Source organism: Pelophylax lessonae (genome assembly GCF_965119305.1).
Source record: "Pelophylax lessonae genome assembly, chromosome: 5".
Taxonomy (NCBI): Eukaryota; Metazoa; Chordata; class Amphibia; order Anura; family Ranidae; genus Pelophylax; species Pelophylax lessonae.
The window spans coordinates 157168877-157187902 of NC_138772.1; the positions used below are offsets into that span (position 1 = coordinate 157168877).

Here is a 19026-nt window from a genome sequence, read left to right on the forward strand (position 1 = left end):
TCATGCTCCCAAATGGTCAAACATTCCCATAGACACACTCCTAAATCTTGTGGACGGCCTTCCTAGAAAAGTTGAAGCGGTTATAGCTGCAAAGGGTGGACCAACTCTACTCTACGGACTAAGACTGGCATGAACGTTCATGTGCATGTAAAGGCAGTCATCCCAATACTTTTGGTAATATAGTGTATGTATTCAAGGGCAAAACCTATTTCTGGTAGAGAAGGGTTAAAATCCCTGTCAGTTTTATTTGACATCCATGTCACCATTGAGGAGATTTTTATTCTAAACAATCACAGAAGAAAAGTCATAGGTTGAGGTTACTGTTATTTAAATTTGTGTGTCCAAATGTGTCTGAAATGGATTCAGAGATAAAAAGGTTCATACATAACAATTACCTGTAAAATATTAGCTTGATCGTACTCCTCAAGACGCCTGATCAATAGGAAGCTAGGGTCAAGCTCAACATTTATAGAAAAAGTTGAGATTTGCATATACATTACCTGATATATCATGCTATAAGACAAGCCCCCACAGCATCTTCTCTTCAGCATTCTGGCGGTTGCAGGCAGTCTGACGCCATCACATACAATGCAGGGCCAATAGCCCTGCATTGTACATGAGGAATCCAAGGGATCACCCACAAGGCGGAGAGTTAGGGAGAAGAGAAGAGCACAAGCTGATGGGGAAGTGATGGAAAAAGTTAAGTAAATGTCCCTGGTACAGGTCCCCTTAGCATTTAACCCTTGTAGTTTAGGGTGACGACCCCCCCCCCCCCCCCCCCACTGCCAGGCAGGATTTTTATTTTTCTCAGAGTTCCACTTTAATTGATGTGCTGTGATTAAACTAGAGCAGGGATTCCCAAACTACGGCCCTGCAGCTGTTGCAGATCTACACATCCCATGAGGCATTGTAAAACTCTGACATTCACATACATGACAAGGCATGATGGGAATTGTAGTTCCTAAACAACTGGAGGGCCATAGTTTGGGAATCCCTGAACTAGAGTATTGCTCATGATTTAATGTGTTAATATGCTGAGCAGCAGACGAATGCTAAAATCATACTCACTTGCAAAACTTAAAAAGAATCTTTTCAAAAACTAAGACAGGTCCCGTACTTCCCAATATGGTGAGGGGTTGTCCAGCAAATAGAGAATAGGCAATGCCCGTTAGGGATGCTCCAAAAAGAGACTCTATTGCACTCTGTTCAGAAGAAACAAAATAATGGGTTGCATTTTGTGTTCAGTAACAAAAGTTCACAAGACAAAATGTATAAAAAGAAGTCATATCAAGCAACCACAATCCACATGACAACACACAGCTAATCTGCAAACATAGCATGTACACTTCCTCATCTGCGACTCAGCCTGTGCAGGTCACAGTAAAAATTTTAATGAACAGTACATACACTACTACACAAAAGATTATACACTGACAGCAATTTACATTCAACTGCATATTTCTATGTGATTTTGAAAAAACAAATCTTTTATCAGGTCAATTTGTTTTTTGGACACCTAAATACAATTTGGCACCAACTTCCTGTGTCTATGTAACAGGAAGTGAGACTTCGGTTTATCCAAATTAACCCTGCATGTTTATTGTAACTTCATTATTTAACTTGCAATATAATTTAACTTTGGAACAGACTCTCTAATATACACATTTGCACCAGCAATGTTCTATCTGTCGTCTAAAAGTAAAATTACTTTGCGCCATCACAACTCTGCCCAGTTTAACAGCTTACAAAAATACCAATATCTGCTAATAAACAAAACAGTTAATAATACAGGTAGGGCTACATTTGATACATTTAAATACAAAAACTGGGCTGTTGGAACATTTTTGCATAAAATACTAAACTTAAACATAAGAAAAAAAGTCCTTTATATTGGACTATACAGCCATGATTATAATGTGCACTTGTCTACTATACACACAATGGAGACAGCCACTTTGAACCAGTAAACTCATGAGAACACACAGCATATCAATTAAGTATTGGTGGCATTTTTGGACCATTGATTGTTTTCATTCCTTAAAGCTGAAGTTTAGGTATGACCTTTATTGCATAGCTACATTGGTCCAGCTTGGACTAGCGTACGCATGCATATTGCATACCTGAAGGGCCGCTGTGGAAAATGACAAGGATGGCAGCAGTCGATGAAACTACCATGATCGCAACAATCCTCTGGGTCCTGTGCTGAGCAGTTTCTCTTTTGCATAGTGGCCACAGAGGGTTGCTCATCTCACACTGCTGCTATTTACAAAATGCCTTGTATTTTAATGAAAAGATTGGGTAAGGTGGAGAGGCAGGTGATGTCATGATCTCCACTTCAACAAATCAGAGAACTTCTTGTAGTCACTGAAAAAATACAAGGTGTTCTGTATATGGCGGAAGTGCCAAGCAAGCGACCCTCTGTGGTCATCCTTTAGAAGAAAGCCGCTCAGCACAGGACCTGGAAGATTGCAGTGATCACAGCAGCAACTACTGTGATTGTCACCTTCCACAGCAGTCCCAAAATGTAGGAGATATGCATACTTACATTAGACCAATATAACTATCTGTTAAAGAGCATAACTAGACCTTAGCCTAAAGGAGGAAAGCTTATGAAGAGAAGGGTGGCTGCTGCCGTATATGGCCAGACTGGAGCAAAATTTGAGTTAGAGCCAAAATCTTACAAGCACCTGAATACAGATGAGTGGCAACTCAAAGCCGGCTGTTTTCATAATGAGTATAGGTAGTGCATATACATAAATTGATGAATGCTGCAGAAAAAAAATCCTGGTAGTTTAACTTATTAGTTAGAAAATAAAACGACAGAACTACAGTAAAAGCATTTTACCTTATTCAAGTAACAAACAGAAACCTAAAGGTAAGGAAAGAAGCAAATAAAAAAACGTTGCCTGGCGTAGGACTCTGGAGATCGCTTTGGGCCCATGTCTTGTTAGACTTCCTGACGTACAACTGTTTTACCTCAAACTCTGCATCTTCTGTTCACTTGGGTTCCCCCAAACTGTGTCAGAGCTGTAAGCGGGGGAAGTTCAAATACTGTGGGGTAGACTCTTTGGATCAAGCATGAACACGTGAGACAAATGCACATGGACACCTTCCTGAGAAGGTCTAATAAAAGCCTGGGCACTACCAATCTTTCTTTTGTACTCACTATTCTGTTTTGTGTGGCTTCTCCCAGGAGACCTCCAAAAGTGATTACAGGAGACATACAGGCACAGTATAGGAAAAGAACGGAGGCCAGGCACTGCAGACTTAATGCATCCTTGAAGTCACTCAAGAAAAAAGGTGCTTTCCTTTTGATGTCATGCATCAAACCACCAAAAAGCCTAAATAGGTGAGATGAAACTCGTCAATCTGTACACTGCAGGAGTCTAACTACTTTCTTATTTAAAGGAGCTAACCATCTACATTAAAAGATTTCTTTGCAATCCCCTCCCTGTATCCAGCAGAACAGAAGGGGTATGATGGCCAGGGCTTTCAACTCTTAATATTCAGCCCTTGATCTTTTGTATAGTTAATACTGCCAAGATTGCCGTATTTGCCAACACAGTACAAAGACTAGCTATGGGCAATGGCCAATAGCAACCAACCTTTTTTATGTTGATGAGTGTAATGAGACCAACAAAAGCTAAGCTGAAATTAGCAGCTAGGGGTTAACCCAAACCTCTTTGAGAACATAGAGCACTGAATGGGTAGCCAGAATGGGGCTTCTATCTTTAGACATCATGGGGTTGATTTACTAAAACTGGAGAGTACAAAATGTGGTGCAGCTCTGCATAGAAACCAATCAGCTTCCATGTTTTTGCTTTTGTTAGAAGTGGATTGGCTATCATGCACAGCAATTTAGTAAATAAACCCCCATGGGTCCTGGACATTAGGCCCCTTCTGTTAGCTGACCATAAAGAGGCCCTTCAACTGAAATAATCTGGCCACACATAAAATTAATCATTTTATGTTTTCATTAATTTTGACCATATCTATATCAATCCAGGGATATCTCTATTAAGCTGGGGAATAGCTACTATATTCCAATTATTCTAACTTCCAAAAGAGAAATAACTGTAACCAATAAACATTTATGCAATACTATACATGAGTTAAACAGTCATATGAAATCATATATAAACCTGAATAAATTACAAATGGATGTTGAGATGCGATGGACAATTATGCAAGTGGGAAATAGTCATGATTTTCTAGGTTTATCAAACAAATCTGCAGAGGCTATATAGCTTAAAACCTATTTGCAAAGCAATTTAAATATCTGCAATGCAATACCACTACAATGCCCACCCTCTTCTTGAGTTAGAATTATTAGATTTCGCATTATCAGTGTCACATGGCAGCAGCACTGAAACCTTATTGTGTAGAGAGACCAAGGAAAGTTTCTCTGTAATTTATGGAGCTTCCTCTCTAGAATGTTAATGAATACATTTTTAAAATGCATATCCAACAATCTGAAAAGCTAGAACATCAAAAATAAGCAAAGGAAAATCATTGCCCACACCTACCAATGATCTTCCAGTCTTGCTATGAAACAGATACAGTGACTGATTGGTTTCTGTGGACAGCAGGAATTGTTCCTTTTGGCCCCTTTGTGTTTCTTGCCTACATGTTTTGATTATTATTGTAGCTAATGATGATGTACCTCTAATTGTTCAGCCATATTTTCTTGTGCGTCTGTTGTTTTCTATGGGTTTTATTATTTTATTCCCCTTACAACAATAAAACCTAGAAAAGCATGCCGGTTTCCCATTAGCAGTAGTTTAAACATTAAAACCCTCTGATAAGCAGCGGGAGTCAAGAATATTACTGGGACAAAAGGCCACCAGAATCACGTCACTTTGAAAAGGCACATTTTGTGATAGAAAGTTTAAACTAAAAATATGAACCTTCTGTTCTTGTTAAACATCAACAGAGCAGCAAAGTTAGTTTGGTTTTTACTCACACAGTGATTGTAATACTTAAAATTTAACGGAGTACATTTTTATACTGTATATTCAGCATTTGATTACTAAAAATAAATGAATAAAGTGCCATACAACATATAAACATACATTTTTTTTAAAAAAAACCTTCAGTGGAATTAAACTGATCCTTGAAGTTTTCTCTAGTAAGGCCACAACAAAAATGTATAGTCCATGATCATGAGTGTCTGTGCCACATAGAGAAATCAACAAGGAGACATTTTCTAGAACTATTCAAACATTTCAGAATTTGCAGTTGGCTAATAAAAAAATTGAGCACGACACACACCTTCCAGTTCTTTGGAGCTCTGGGCCAGCATGGTGTTGTTCCTCCTTTAGCGTCTCACCTGTTGGTGTTGAACCATTTGGGATGGTTGGGATCTTGCGCTTTTCCTGTACAAGTGGGAAAAAGAATTAAGCAGTCAGTCAAATGCGCTATTTGAGCATATGAGTATGGGCATGAGTTAACAGAACACTCCCCATTAAAGGATAAGTTCACCTTTAGGAACATGTTACATGTTCCACCTGTTTTTAGGGTGGATCATCTAACACGTTCCCACTCCTGCAGCTGCTCAAGGATCCGAGCACCTGGTGTTCCAGCAGTATGAGGAGAAGTTCCCCGTACCAGCTGTCACTTTTTGAAAAGAGCGTGGATGTGTGGGGCTCCGCCCACATGGCTGCATCATTTATTCACAGAGTTCTGTGAATAAATCAACTACAAGCCCCGATATTCTATTCGGCTGTCAGCTTGTAGCTCTCAATGAACTACCACTCTATAGTAGTTCATGGATTCAGGTGTGCAATATGGAAACAACAGGACCGACCATAGATGGATAGAAATTAGTTTTATTCCTACTAAACGTGCCAAATTTCGATCCACCTATGGCCACTGGCCATTTTTACCAATATTCTTTTTTATGCATATGCAGATATATATACTGAACTAAATATTTTCTTGAAACATCTTGCATTCATTAGCGGCCATGGAAAAAAATTAATTGGGGATATTTATTTATAGATCCATTTATACATTATACATAACAGACAACTCTGCAAATTTCTTACGCGATGTGACACTGTATGCCAAACGTAACAGATGGTTTGGCATTGTATAATGCAAACTAAAAAAAAAATACCTGCGCTTTGTACAATATACCGCATTTTTTAAATGCGGTCTGCTTAGAGAAATTTTTACCAGGGATTACCTTTCATCCTTGTTCAGCAACCTAGGTTAGGCCAAAACCAACAATGTAGAACACTGACCTGAGAAGGAACACTTTTTGGTGGCTCAATGCGTATAGATGGATCCCACTCTCCAGGAGGTAGGACCGTCACTTGGTCTAAGAACTCGTCTATTCCCGCTAAAAGATCATTTCTGTCTTTCGCTTTGTAGGCAACATCATGGAATATCTGTGAAGAAAACCGTAAATAATTAAATTATTCCCAAATCTTTAGAAAAATGCCACTAATGTGAAGAGACTTGTTAATTTTTATTTTTTCTGTTCTGTGCCCCACTGTGATTTAGTTTCACCATGTTACAAGTTTTGGCTTTCTCTGACTTAGTGAAGTCAGCAAGCAGCCAATAAAGCTGCCACAGAGTCCAATAAGGGCGATCCAATTAGCCTGGCAGTTTTTGGAGCTTAGCAACCAAGGTAGAGAAACTTTTTCTGTGGCGCCTGTTCTTAGGCATAGATTTTACTTTTTAAGTACAGATTTTCTTTGACCTGTATGTACAGCCAAAACTTTCTTTCTTCTGGAATAGAACAGGAAAGTTTTTACTGCAGTCTGTGTTCCCACTAGGAAGATTCGCCTTCTCGGTTTATCTTGGTAGCCATAGTCACTTAAGCAGCCCATACATAGAGCAGGAAAGAAATACGCTTGATTCCCCCATCAAAACAGACAGACAGTGTTGACAGGGGATTCCCACCCACCGAGCCTCTGTATTCCTTCGACGAGGAGTGATAATCACATGTAAAATCCGGCAGGCTAGTTTCCCCAAGTTGATCGAACAATCAGTTAACTTGGTACATTCAGCCTGCCCATACATGGTTCGAACCTCAACCGGTAACTGCTGAACCAGCAGAGATTCAAACGTATATGGCTAGCCTAAGAGAGAAAATAATGAAAAATCCAACATTTTACAAACAGAAACCTTCCAATAAGAACATCTGTTCCTGTGACAACTTATAGAGATTTCATAGGGGAGGTTTCCTCTTTCTTCCTGTCCCAGAGACACAACTGGAAGAAAGAAATCTCCAACAGAAGGCAGACTTAAAAAAATACATTGATCTCAATATTTGAACCCTTTTCTACTCTATCCTAAACACAAAAAAGTGTTGACTTTTCACACTTTTTAGCTGCAACACCTGCACACAAATACAAAGCCTTTATTTTGTACTGAAACTTGAAGTGCTAACACGTTAGGCAACATAGTGATCACATCATTAAAGATTATTAGCAAAACAATAAAAATTAACTGCACAATCAAAAGGGTTAATATGGCCAAATTGTCAGTACACGTGTATGTCTGTGTAAGAGAGAAAAGCAAATGTGTACATACAAAACTCAACACTCCATAAGCTTTAGCAATATGTAGAAAGATTTACTTCCCTCCTATGAGGACACTCGGAAAATAAGGCCCCTAAATTATTTACTAGTATAGATTGTGGTCAGTATAGACATCATTTTAATTCATGATGGCATCCAGCAAGATGAGATCAGGCATTACTCAATAGGTATGGTCAAAAGCACACAAAATGTTAAAAAATAAGACTTGCCTCATCAGTCATTAGAGTAGCTATTGATCTTCCAATTTCATGATACTGAGCAGCTTTTCCATTTGGACCCAATAATACAAATAAAAACCTGTTGAATGAAATAAGGTGAGACTAAAATACAAGTCATGTATATTTTAAGAGAAAGGAACAGGAAAGACTGTTATATACATTATTTACCTGAACCTATTGATAGATCAGGTATTAGATGAGGGCATCTTACTTAAGAATTACGTTATACACTATTCACAACTTAACTGTAGCAGTGTGGTTTCATGAACACGTCTCGGTAAAAAAAAAAAAAAAAAAAAAAAAGGCCAACTGTTTTGGGACTCCCATGTGCTCAACAACCATAAACATGTTAAAAGTGGAAGTAAAGGCAAAACCTAACTAACTCTATGAGCCCTTTCACACTGTGGCACTTGAAAACTACCCATAAAACTGAACGCTTTTCAGGCGTTAGCGGTGCGCTTTATTTAAGGACACGTGACTCAAAAACTGCTTCAATAACTATTTTGAGGTGCTTTTGAAGCCCTTTTGGAGGCACTTTCTATTCTTTTCAATGGAGAGGGGCGTTTTTGAGGCACTTTTTTTTGCACTCCAAACATTCTCCAAAGATGCTGCTTGGATTTTTTTTTCACCGTCCCGCCAGCACACTGCCCCAGTGTGAAAGCATTTAATCTTAATGGGAATACGTTTTCGTGAGCTTTTCAGGCACTTTTTTTTTAACCACCAAAGCACTTGAAAAGCTCCTCTGTGTTAAAGGCCTCTTAACCTACTCTCAGCCACATTCTAAGCCCAATCTCTCTAGTCCTATAAAGAAAATAAATTGCTATACCTACCTATTTTGAATCGGTTCCGGTCCTGTCTTGAGCAGCGCCCTCTGTGTGCACGAGAAACCTGACAACGGCTGGGAAATGCCTGGGAAGTGACATCACCCATAGAGTTACTATGGGGCTTCCATTGTCAGCTGTCTCTCCTACACCAGGGCTAGATAGATTAGGCTTAGACTGTGGCTGAGAGTAGGTTTAGAGTAAGTTAGGTTTTGCCTTTACTTCCACTTTTAGGACATTTAACATTAAAAAAAAAGGAGGGCTTCAGAGCAAGGGATCCACAGGAATAGACCAGGGCCCTGGACCTGTATAGCACCCTCCCACTAACTACATGCATCGCATTAAGCAACAAGGTGGGCACCATAGCAGCATCCAGTGACCGAGGCAACATTACAGGCTGTCCTCCCACTGTTGGGGCCAGGTTTGGTTCCCAAGGTATTACCAAGGTTATGCTCGATGCACTGCTTTTAAGGTTATAGTACGTACAGTAAGGCAGTGAAGAGGCTAAATGTTCCAACTTTGTTTTTTTCACTGCTCTTCTTGTTTCTATATGCTTATTAAAAATGAAAGTAGGTACTTCATGTAGAGCTAAATGAGTTGTAAGATTTACAGTAGATTACTTTAATCCTATTACAGAAACATTCAGACGTTAAACTAGGTTTACGTGGCACTACGTCCTTATTGTATGGAATTTTTATATCTTTTACATCTTTATTATATCATTTGTATCTTTTTATATACATTGTATGTACTTTACTTATTTATAAGGCCCCTTTCACACAGGCGGACCGTTCAGATCCGCCTGTTTTTTGGCGGATCTGAACAGATGCCCCATGCATCTCTATGGGGCATCGGATGTCAGCGGAGACATGTCCGCTGACATCCGATCCGTCAAATCTGGACGGATGGAAACCCTATTTTCCATCCGTCCAGGGGATCGGATGGGATCGGATGAGAATGGACAGACGGTCCGTTCCCATCCGATTCCCCCATAGAGAACAGCGGAGACCTGACAGCTCTGTCTCCGCACACAGCGCGGAGACAGAGCAGCCATCCACCGACGGACTCCCCTGTGTGAAAGGGGCCTAAGGGTAAAAAAAAAAAAAAAAAAATGAAAGAAGAAGGCAGTGCAGAGATGATTGAAACAATCCAAAATAGGGGGGGACTTCACAGGGAAGAGGAGTTTTCCATTACATAAGTACATTAGCAAAAAATGAAATCTTATCATTCAGCGACGCAGGGAGGAGGTGTCGCAGGGTTACATCGCGTAGACGAACCTTGCAGTGGGGAAGCATTTAGGACACCAGTTATCCAGCACATACATCGCTACCCAGCTGAGGGGATTGGTCTACTCAACATGAGTTGCTGCCACTAAAAAAGTTATCAGGCAGCTTTCCTTGAAGAGTAAATAGTGAAAATAGCTTGTGGCTTCAATAAAGCTGAAGCCATTGCTTCAATATTTTTTGTCTGCACAAAATCAGAACGTATGTTACTGTAAAAAACTAAAGAACCTCTTCCGAAATGGATGGTAAAATCTTTCTTCCAAAGGCAACCAGATGTCCCCTATTTTGGGTAAAGTCCTTGGCCACTCCTGCTCCTTGGCTGGTTATAGCAGTCACTGGTGTACATACAGCACGCCCCACTGACTCCCTGTGATCCTAAAGCAGAGCAGTCCTAAACAAATTATTTTAGGTGTCTGTATTAGGAGACCAACAAATTTATTGGCAGCCTTCTACCTTCGAAAACTGAGACAAACTGTTAACAAGCTATATTTAGAGACTTAAGCAACTCTATATTTAGAAACCATAGTAGGATCATAGAGTGGTATAGCCTGCCATTCATATTTAAAGCAAACCTATACTAAATGGGGGAAAAAAAAGAAACCCTACCATTGCTTTCCTACTTCTAAAACTGCAATACTTAAGCTGGGTGCTCACTAGAAGTTTTTTCTGTACAACCCAGCGGGCTAAAAAATATTAAATAAAAAAAAGATATCTGTACTAACAAGCGATGTTAGTGCAGCAATCTACCCCAATGTGCCCCCCCCCCCCCCCAACAGCACTGATCAGCGCTGGCAGCCAGTGCTGATCAGATCCCGGTTGAATGCTGGTCTTCCAGCACGCTCGTTATGCACTGTAATCACACATCAAAGAGAAAGATGGTAACTCCGGCAATAATGGCAATGGTTTATATAATGTATACACAGCAAAACCAACATTTGTAAAATGTACTTAGACTTCAAAAACTCTTTCTTCCTAAGCAAACAGTGTGGATGCCAGTGTTAATGCAAATGATTATTACTGGGCAATATACTCTACTTGGCAGTGAATGACAGTGGAATATAGTTGGGCATCATTTAATTAGTTCATTACTTGGATACTTTGTATAAAGAAAAGGCTATGGAATATTGATTTATGGATTACAGCTGCTGATAAAAGCCCACTTGACTGGGAAGGCACATAATAGAAATGTGAATTGCTCAATTGATTTTATATAACATGGAATCCTTCTGCGCTGGAGCGGAAGGGTCTCACTCCTTTCCCACACTAAAAGCTGGAATGTTCTCAAAAGTGACAATAAAACTGATGCAACTTGCTAAGCTTAATGGATATTAATATTCATAAGTAATAAAACTGTAGAACACTGGTATTGAATCAAAATTCACTGAGCTCTGGTCAGTAAAATTTTCTTCCAACAGAGGTCCGAATATCATGTCGGAACCCGTGGTGCCTTTTCGCATATGCCAAACCGCATGCTGCTGCAGCACCATGCGTCTTGGTGAGGCGCGATTTTGGAAAAAAAGGTCAAGGACTTACTTCTACGTGTTTCTTGTGGATAGTGCAGCCCATTAAAACGGGCTGACCTACCCACGATGTGTGCACCTAATGCATATGCACAGATCTGAACCCATTCTTATATCAGTGTCTGCTCTGCAGTCCCTACTGCACATCACAGTCCCCTCCCCCTTCACATCAAGATCCCCTTTTAATGAGTCCTCAGGTCCCCCTTTACATCACCCCCTTCCACCCCTCTCACAGTAATGTTTTCACACTTCCTTGACCTCAACCCCCATTTACATTATCCCCCACATTACTGTCCTCAGTCCCCAACCCCCCCCCCCCTCCCCCACATTACAGTCCTCAGCCACCCTACATTACTGTCCTCAGCCCCCTTCACATTACTGACCTTATTGCACCCCACATTACATTTCTGAGCCCCCCCAAATCACAGTCATCAGCAGCCTCCTCCAATTTTTTGTCCTCAGCCCCCACCCCACATTACAGACCTCAGGTCCCCCCCCCCCTTTATTGTCCTCAGCCCTCCCACATCACAGTCCTCAGCCTTCCCCCCCCCCCACATCAAAGTCCTCAGCCCCCCCACTTTGAGGTCTTTGGCCCACCACGTCACAGTCTTCAGTCCCCCAATTTAATGTCCTCACGCCACCACATTACAGTCCTCAGCCCCCCATATTTCAGCCCTCAGTCCCCCCAATTTAATGTCCTTAGCCCCCCACGTTACAGTCCTGAGCCCCCCCAGATTACAGTCCTCAGTCCCCCACTTTAATGTCCTTACCCAGACTGAAGATCAGAGGGAAGCACAGCATGTCTGGATGGAAGGCGGGTGTTGCAAGATGGTGATTGGTTGCAGCCAATCACCTGCTTGTTAACCTCTGGCAGCTCCATCCAGAACTGTCCTGCCTCCCACTGTCAGCTCTTGAGGATTACAGTGCAAAGGCAGGGGGACGAAAAGACTGTTAAATGGCGGTACCGCGGTGGTCCGAATAGGAATGTGATGCGGTCTGCATTTGGCCAGCGGCCAGCCATTTAGTGATGCCCACTGTAGAAAGTTATTCTAAGGAATATTTGATTGCGTAGCACAATTGTTTTTCTGTTGGAGCAAAATTGGCAAATGCTTTATAAGGGGTTTTGCCTCCCTCTGGATCAACTGTGGAGTTATGATTCTGTATATGCAGGTTTTTGATTTATTCAATGATATGTTTCTGCTGACTGAACTTGATAGACTTGTGTCTTTCTTCAGCCTTACTAACTACTGTACTGGTAATACTAATACTAGCACATTATTAAAGACTTAGCCCTCCAGTGGTGCAGAAACTTCCTACTTCACCTGTTCTTCCTTCCGGGTTCGCGGGTTGCAGCCACTTAAATGGCCGAGCCGCAATGATGTCACCCCCACGCATGCGCACAGGAGTCTCAGCCACAGCACACAGCTCTGAAGGAACGGAACAGGTATGGCGTTCCCTCAGAGTGCAAGTGCCAGTGATGTCACCCGCTGCTTCTCGCTAGATTATCTCCTAAACATTATTATAAGCGGACCTGTGGGTAAAAATCAAAATGCAGAGTTTACTACCACTTTAAATAATAGTATTCAATATTTTAATTCCTTTTATCTGTATTTCCCATGCCTTCAGTTATATTTTTCTTTAGCTCAACATGTACACCAAGCTGTCCATCACAAATAACATTTACAGGGGTTGGGTGAAACCATATAAATGCTGACCCAGGTGGTTAAAGGGCCAGCTCTTGTACATTGTTTAAACCGGTTTTGTAACCTGGTGCTGGAACTGCATAAAAAGGTTTGTTGGCATTAGATTAAATTTGTTTGTCTCTTAAAGTCCAAATAAAACTACCATCTCAGACTCCCCACCCCCAGGTACCATCTCAGACTATCCTTTCCACAGGGCGACAATGCTGCTGTGTTACAGGAAGTAACCCCCCCCCAGTGACATCATCTTTGGAGCAGACAGGCTCCAGTAAGTGGAACAGCACTCTGCCTTGGATCTCTTAAGAGCCGTATATGTGCATGCTTCTTTCTACTGGCCACTGGGTGCTGCAGATTTGAGTTGTGCAATCTGCCAATTGGTTGCTTGAGCTTGAATCTGAAGGGATGCTAGGGATCTATTCTTTCATGCAATTCTCAGGAACAAGTCTATTGATGGCAGAGAAAGCTAATAGCTATGAGAGGCAGACAACACCTGTAAAGATAAGGAGGAGAGGTCACTGACGATTGAAATCATTCAGCGAGAAAATGAAGGCAGGCTCAAGATAGCTACTGCAGCTTCCAAGGTTTATATTATGAAGATGCAAGTTTGCAGGGAACTGCGAGTAATCAGCTTAAACACAGGAGAGGACTTGCTTCAATGTGGGGGTAAAAAAAGGGAGGGCTGGAGTTTAACTTTAAAAAGATAACCGACTTTGTTCACCTAGTTGGGATTGGTACTTCCGTGAGTCCAGACAGAAGGACTGCCGGACTCAACCTCACAAAGGCAATGATTGGCCGATCCAAAAACTCTACTTCTCCCACTAAGACGTTTGATGCTTCAGCTCCATGGGGGATCTTCCTCATGAAGTTCATGTCAACCTAGGGCAAAAATTAGACGTTAACTTTCCATACATAGATTTAATGAAATATGTACCTGTGGACAAGAACTAGACGACTCTGGTACAGCACATGAAAATATGTGAAACATGAATTCGTGGTGGAGAATTGTTTTCACCAAGGAGACATCTGTCAGATGTAATGCTTTTTCAAACACCATTTTACAAATCTACTAATGAATTGGAACGCAATATTTCCATGAAATAATTTTTTTTTTGTTTTGTTTTATCGATAAAAGCCCAATTATTTATACATGCTTAAAAAAAAAAAAAAAAAAAAAAGAAGATACAAGATCTTAAAAATGCCTTACACTGACAGATATTCTTACACATATGGAGAGAAATACATTACCATACAATAACTAAATAAATTACATGATTTAAAATTAAAGGATAAAACACAAAATTGATATTATACACAATATGTAGGGTTCTTTTAAGATTTAGCCAATGAAGATCATATAAAAAACATGTCTAAGGTTTAATGTTTGTTCAGGTCAATATGGATCCAATGAACACTTTTTACCATATGTGTATAATAGCAGGGGCTACAGCACAAATGAGTCTGGTGGGCGATAAGTTGTGAAAACCATTGACATGGCTATCTGCAGGAACTTACAGCAGACCTCTTGCGTCCCATTACAAACGTGCCACAATTACAGTGCCAGGAGTCATAATTCTGCTCGCCGTGGGAAAACAGGAGGTCAAGCAAAAACAATGACATACACTGTCATAAATGTTGTGCCAGATTTCAAGGATATGGTCCAATTTTAGTACATAAATAGAGTGCAACAAGTTTATAAAATAACATTAAAGAAGTATTCCACTGTACAGGCTATAGGCACTCAGGTCTGATATTCCACTGGTGGGCTGCATTTCTTTGAGACTTAAAAGGACAAGAGTTTAACTTATTGCTTTAAGGATAACTGTACTACTACTACTTTGCATACACAAAATTTCTTTATTCGTTCCCATAGAGAGGTTGTGCGCCCCAACGGTGGATGGCCCCTCCACAGAAATAAAGGTTCTTTTCACGCATGTGCAGAACAAGCAGAGGCCTGTGAAAATATGGCATGTGGGTTAAAGATGATGGGGATGGAGGTGGGGGCAAAAGAATTTTGGGGACGGGGAGTAGAGGAGAGTCATTTTAACCACTTGCCGACCCACAACCGTACATACACTGCGGCAGGGCAGCACATGCAGGCATAGTCACGTACATGTACATCATTGTGCCTGCTCTCATTTTAGCTTTTTTTTTTGTTTTTTTAACATACTGTCACCAGTGTCCCTGATCACTGCCACACCAGTCATATGATGACACTGTACTGCATCAGTGACTGCATGTAAAAAAAAAAAAAAAATACAAAAACAAATGCTTTTTCATTTTTAATGTGACAAACAATTGCAACTTAAAAAAAAAAAACTCGCCATGCCGCTGAGTAAATGCCGCAGACAGTCTACTTTCCAAAATGGCATCATTTGTACTGTCCTTGTATTTTAAAGGACCTCAAGAAGTGAAATCTGCTGTCAGGATTGATCGATTTCCAAATCTATATACACCATAGTTTGAAGACGCTATAACTTTCACACAAATCACAAGACATTTAGCAGAATACATTTTGGGCAAAATTTATGACGAAATTTGAATTTCTTATTTTTTTTTTTTTTTAATAGAAAGTAGAAAGTTTTCTTTTTTTTTTTTTTAATTTCAGGTCTTTTTACTTTTATATAAATAAAAAACCCAGTGGTGATCAAATACCACCAAAAGAAAGCTCTATTTTTGTGAAAAAAATGTTATAAATTTAATGTGCGTACAATGTTGCATGACCACGCAATTTCCAGTTAAATTAGCTCAGTGCCAAGTAGCAAGAAATGGCCTGGTCATGAAGGGGATAAATCCTTCCAGAGCTCAAGTGGTTAAAGTATAGATGCACCAAAAGTAGAGTCATTCTTTAAGATTGTCTCCCTCATACTTCCCCTACTTCATAAAGAAAAAGAAGAGTCCCAGTGTTCCTGCTGCAATACCCATTGTGCAAATTAAATAAAGATTTCAGGATTGGTTGTTAGACTTGCCTAATAACACCAGCAGGTAAGTGCACATAGAAAATCAGAAACAGACAATTTGCTGCTGGAGAACATTACAAAGAGAAAGGCAGCAGATGAATAAACCTACTTGCGTCAATTTAAAACTGAAAAAAAAAAAAGCCTTGGATAAACGGGCCATTGAAAGAGTGTATGGTGGTTTTTTATATTTATTTTCCTTATTATGCTCAATTAGTTTAATTAGGTAATTATTGAATTTATTGTATATGCATACTTTTTCAGGCATATACCTGAAGCTCAATTACACACACAAATGCTTTAGAGCGTTTCACCTAGGGAGAGACCGTCACAGAGAGAGAAGCTACAGCTGTGCTCCCTTTAGAAAGCCTAAAAGGCTCTGCAAAACCAGTATCATGGGTGTACCCTAAAACAATAGTTCATTTAAAAAGTAAAATTTTATAGAATAAATAATTCATAAGCCTTTGTTAAAGGAGTTGTAAAGGCAGAATGTTTATCTTAATGCATTCTATGCATTTAGATAAAAATCTGTGTGCAGCAGCCCCCCTCAGCCCCTCTAATACTTACCTGAGGTCCCTCTCTATCCAGCGATGTCCACGAGTGTCTCAGCTGTCCGAGATTCTCCCTACTAATTGGTGGAGACACAGCAGCGGCCCCATTGGCTGCTGATGCTGTCAAATTCTACTAGCCAATCAGTAGTGAGTGGGCAGAGGCTCCGTGTCTGAATGAACACAGGAAGCTCCGACTCAACTCAGGTGCCCCCATAGCAAGCTGCTTGCTGTGGGGGCACTGAACAGGGGGAGGGGCCAGGAGTACAGAAGAGGGACATGAGAATAGGAAGATCCAGACCGCTGTGTGCAAATACACTGCAACAGAGCAGGTAAGTGTAACATGTTTCTTATTTTTATAGGGAAAAAAAAATTAGACTATACAATCGCTTTAAAAACTAGCTAGACCATGGACTCAAGATTGTTCTTCTTGACAGGGGTGGGGGCTACATTTTAACATTTTTACTGCAGAGTAATCAGCTTACACACAGGAGTGTTTAACAGACAGATTAATTAGTTGGTCAGATATTGAAAACTATCTATTAAAAACTTTATCAGGCAAATTCTTGATGAACAAATGGATTGGCCAGGTTGGTGAACTAGAGATGTTTGCTCATTGTACTAACATGCACATTTAGACAATAAGATAAAACTAGTCTACCGGAAAAAAAAAAAAAAATCAAAAAGTGGACCCATAGGGGTTGATTTACTAAAACTGGAGAGTACAAAATCTGGCCAAGTTCTGCATAGAAACCAATCAGCTTTTTTTGTCAAAAACGTAAAGTGATACTAAACCTAAAAACATTTTTTTACTTTAATGCATGGCTTATATTAAAGATATAAAAAAAAAAAAAATTTCAGTTTCCCTGTGCCCCACCCCCCCCCTCCTTCCCTGTGTGAAGGGGAAGAGAGGGGGGGGGGGGGGGGAAGAATCAGTCCTATGCAGGGCTGCATCTATTCCCCTTCTCTTCCTCTTTACACAGCTTTCGAGCAGCAGAAGGAGCCATTGGCTCGTGCTGCTGTCATTTAGATGCAGTGGAGAAGAAGTGGGGGACGGGCCTAAGTCCCGCTGTGTAAGTATATGGAGCACGATTCCATAGACACACAGATCGGGAGCCTGCATGCACCATTTGTACCCACAGCAAACTGCTTACTATGGGGACACAAAAAGAGGGAGGAGCAAAGATCGCCGCCGGGGACCCGAGAAGGAGGATCGGGATGCTCTGAGCAATACCACTGCAAAGAGTAGGTAAGTATAACATGTTTGTTATTTATATAATAATAATTTAAAAATATAGACTTTAGCAATACTTTAATTGAACAAGCTGAAGTTAGAAGAGGATTGGCTACCATGCACAGCTTCACCAGATTTTGCACTCTCCTGTTTTAGTAAATCAACCCCATAAAGTCACAGTCGTCTAACATCTATGAACGGCTCTAATCTTCAAGATGGTGCAACAAATGAAGGAGAATTTCTCTATTCCCTGAGAGATTATAGGGGGCTGGATACAGAGTGTTCAAAGCAGAGTCAGAATGTTTATTTGAACCTGAAAACCCTTTTTTTTAGTTTGCGATGCTCTCAAAAACCATTGGTAGAGGGTTCTATACATTTCTAGCTCCTTGCACTATGCAATCAAATTAATCATTCAACAAGTTACTGTTTACGAGTACAAAACAAAGTAGGTCTGCCTATTTCTACACAGCAAGAATTGGCTAAATGTTTGGTGTCCTTTTTCCTACAAAACTTCTCATACCTTACTAAAGTCAACCGTGCTATTTTCATGGCTGCCTCCTCCGGTTCCGTTCCGCTTGACCTCAGATAGTCTACTACTGTCCAGGTTTGCTGGGGTTGACTGTGGAGAAGATAGAAGCCCTACAAACAAGCACATATAGTCAGAAAGTTGTTCTTCTCCAGGACATTACTTGACTTGAAGTGAAGTCTTACAGTGAAAGGTGCCTATATTTAACTTAGGGTGCTCCAGTGAACATTGTGACATATTGTGTGTGGTTAGTTTGGCAGCTCCACAATTTTAAGTTAAGTAAATCAAGCATTTAAAACAGTCAAGAGAACAATCACACAAGTAATTCAATTTTTAATAGTTTTATGCTGCAGATTCCTGTAACCATACAAATTATTCACTGATGCGATTCTCTTTCTTTCTTTCAGTGAGCTATATTTACATCCAGAACATTCATTCAATTTATAGCAGGCATGAGGGCTATACGCAGCTTGGTAAAAAAAAAAAAAAGGATACTATTAGATATTCATCTACAAGTACATCTCTGTTCATATAGAATGCTCTCTGAGATTATTTTTGTATACCACACATTCCTCGTGGCTTCCTGTTTATAATCTGCAGTTAACATGTACATCAGGGGTGTCAAACTAAATTTCATTGAGGGCCACATCAGCATTATGGTTGCCCTCAAAG

General features: G+C 40.4%; 1 protein-coding gene across 5 annotated transcripts in view; it reads right to left on the minus strand.

Annotated features, from left to right (window-relative positions):
• The window catches only part of SLC4A7 (solute carrier family 4 member 7), a 211769-nt gene that overhangs the window by 36572 nt on the left and 156171 nt on the right, over positions 1–19026 (minus strand). For 3 of the 5 annotated variants that reach the window (XM_082258589.1, XM_082258592.1, XM_082258591.1), the window contains 8 exons: positions 18349–18467; positions 14605–14664; positions 13811–13968; positions 7760–7847; positions 6246–6392; positions 5272–5375; positions 3167–3341; positions 1069–1202 (listed from right to left, as the gene is read on the minus strand). In XM_082258589.1, the coding sequence (XP_082114715.1) occupies positions 1069–1202; positions 3167–3341; positions 5272–5375; positions 6246–6392; positions 7760–7847; positions 13811–13968; positions 14605–14664; positions 18349–18467 (985 nt within the window). The remainder of the gene's footprint in view (positions 1–1068; positions 1203–3166; positions 3342–5271; positions 5376–6245; positions 6393–7759; positions 7848–13810; positions 13969–14604; positions 14665–18348; positions 18468–19026) is intronic. The other 2 variants (XM_082258590.1, XM_082258593.1) reach the window with 1 other exon arrangement.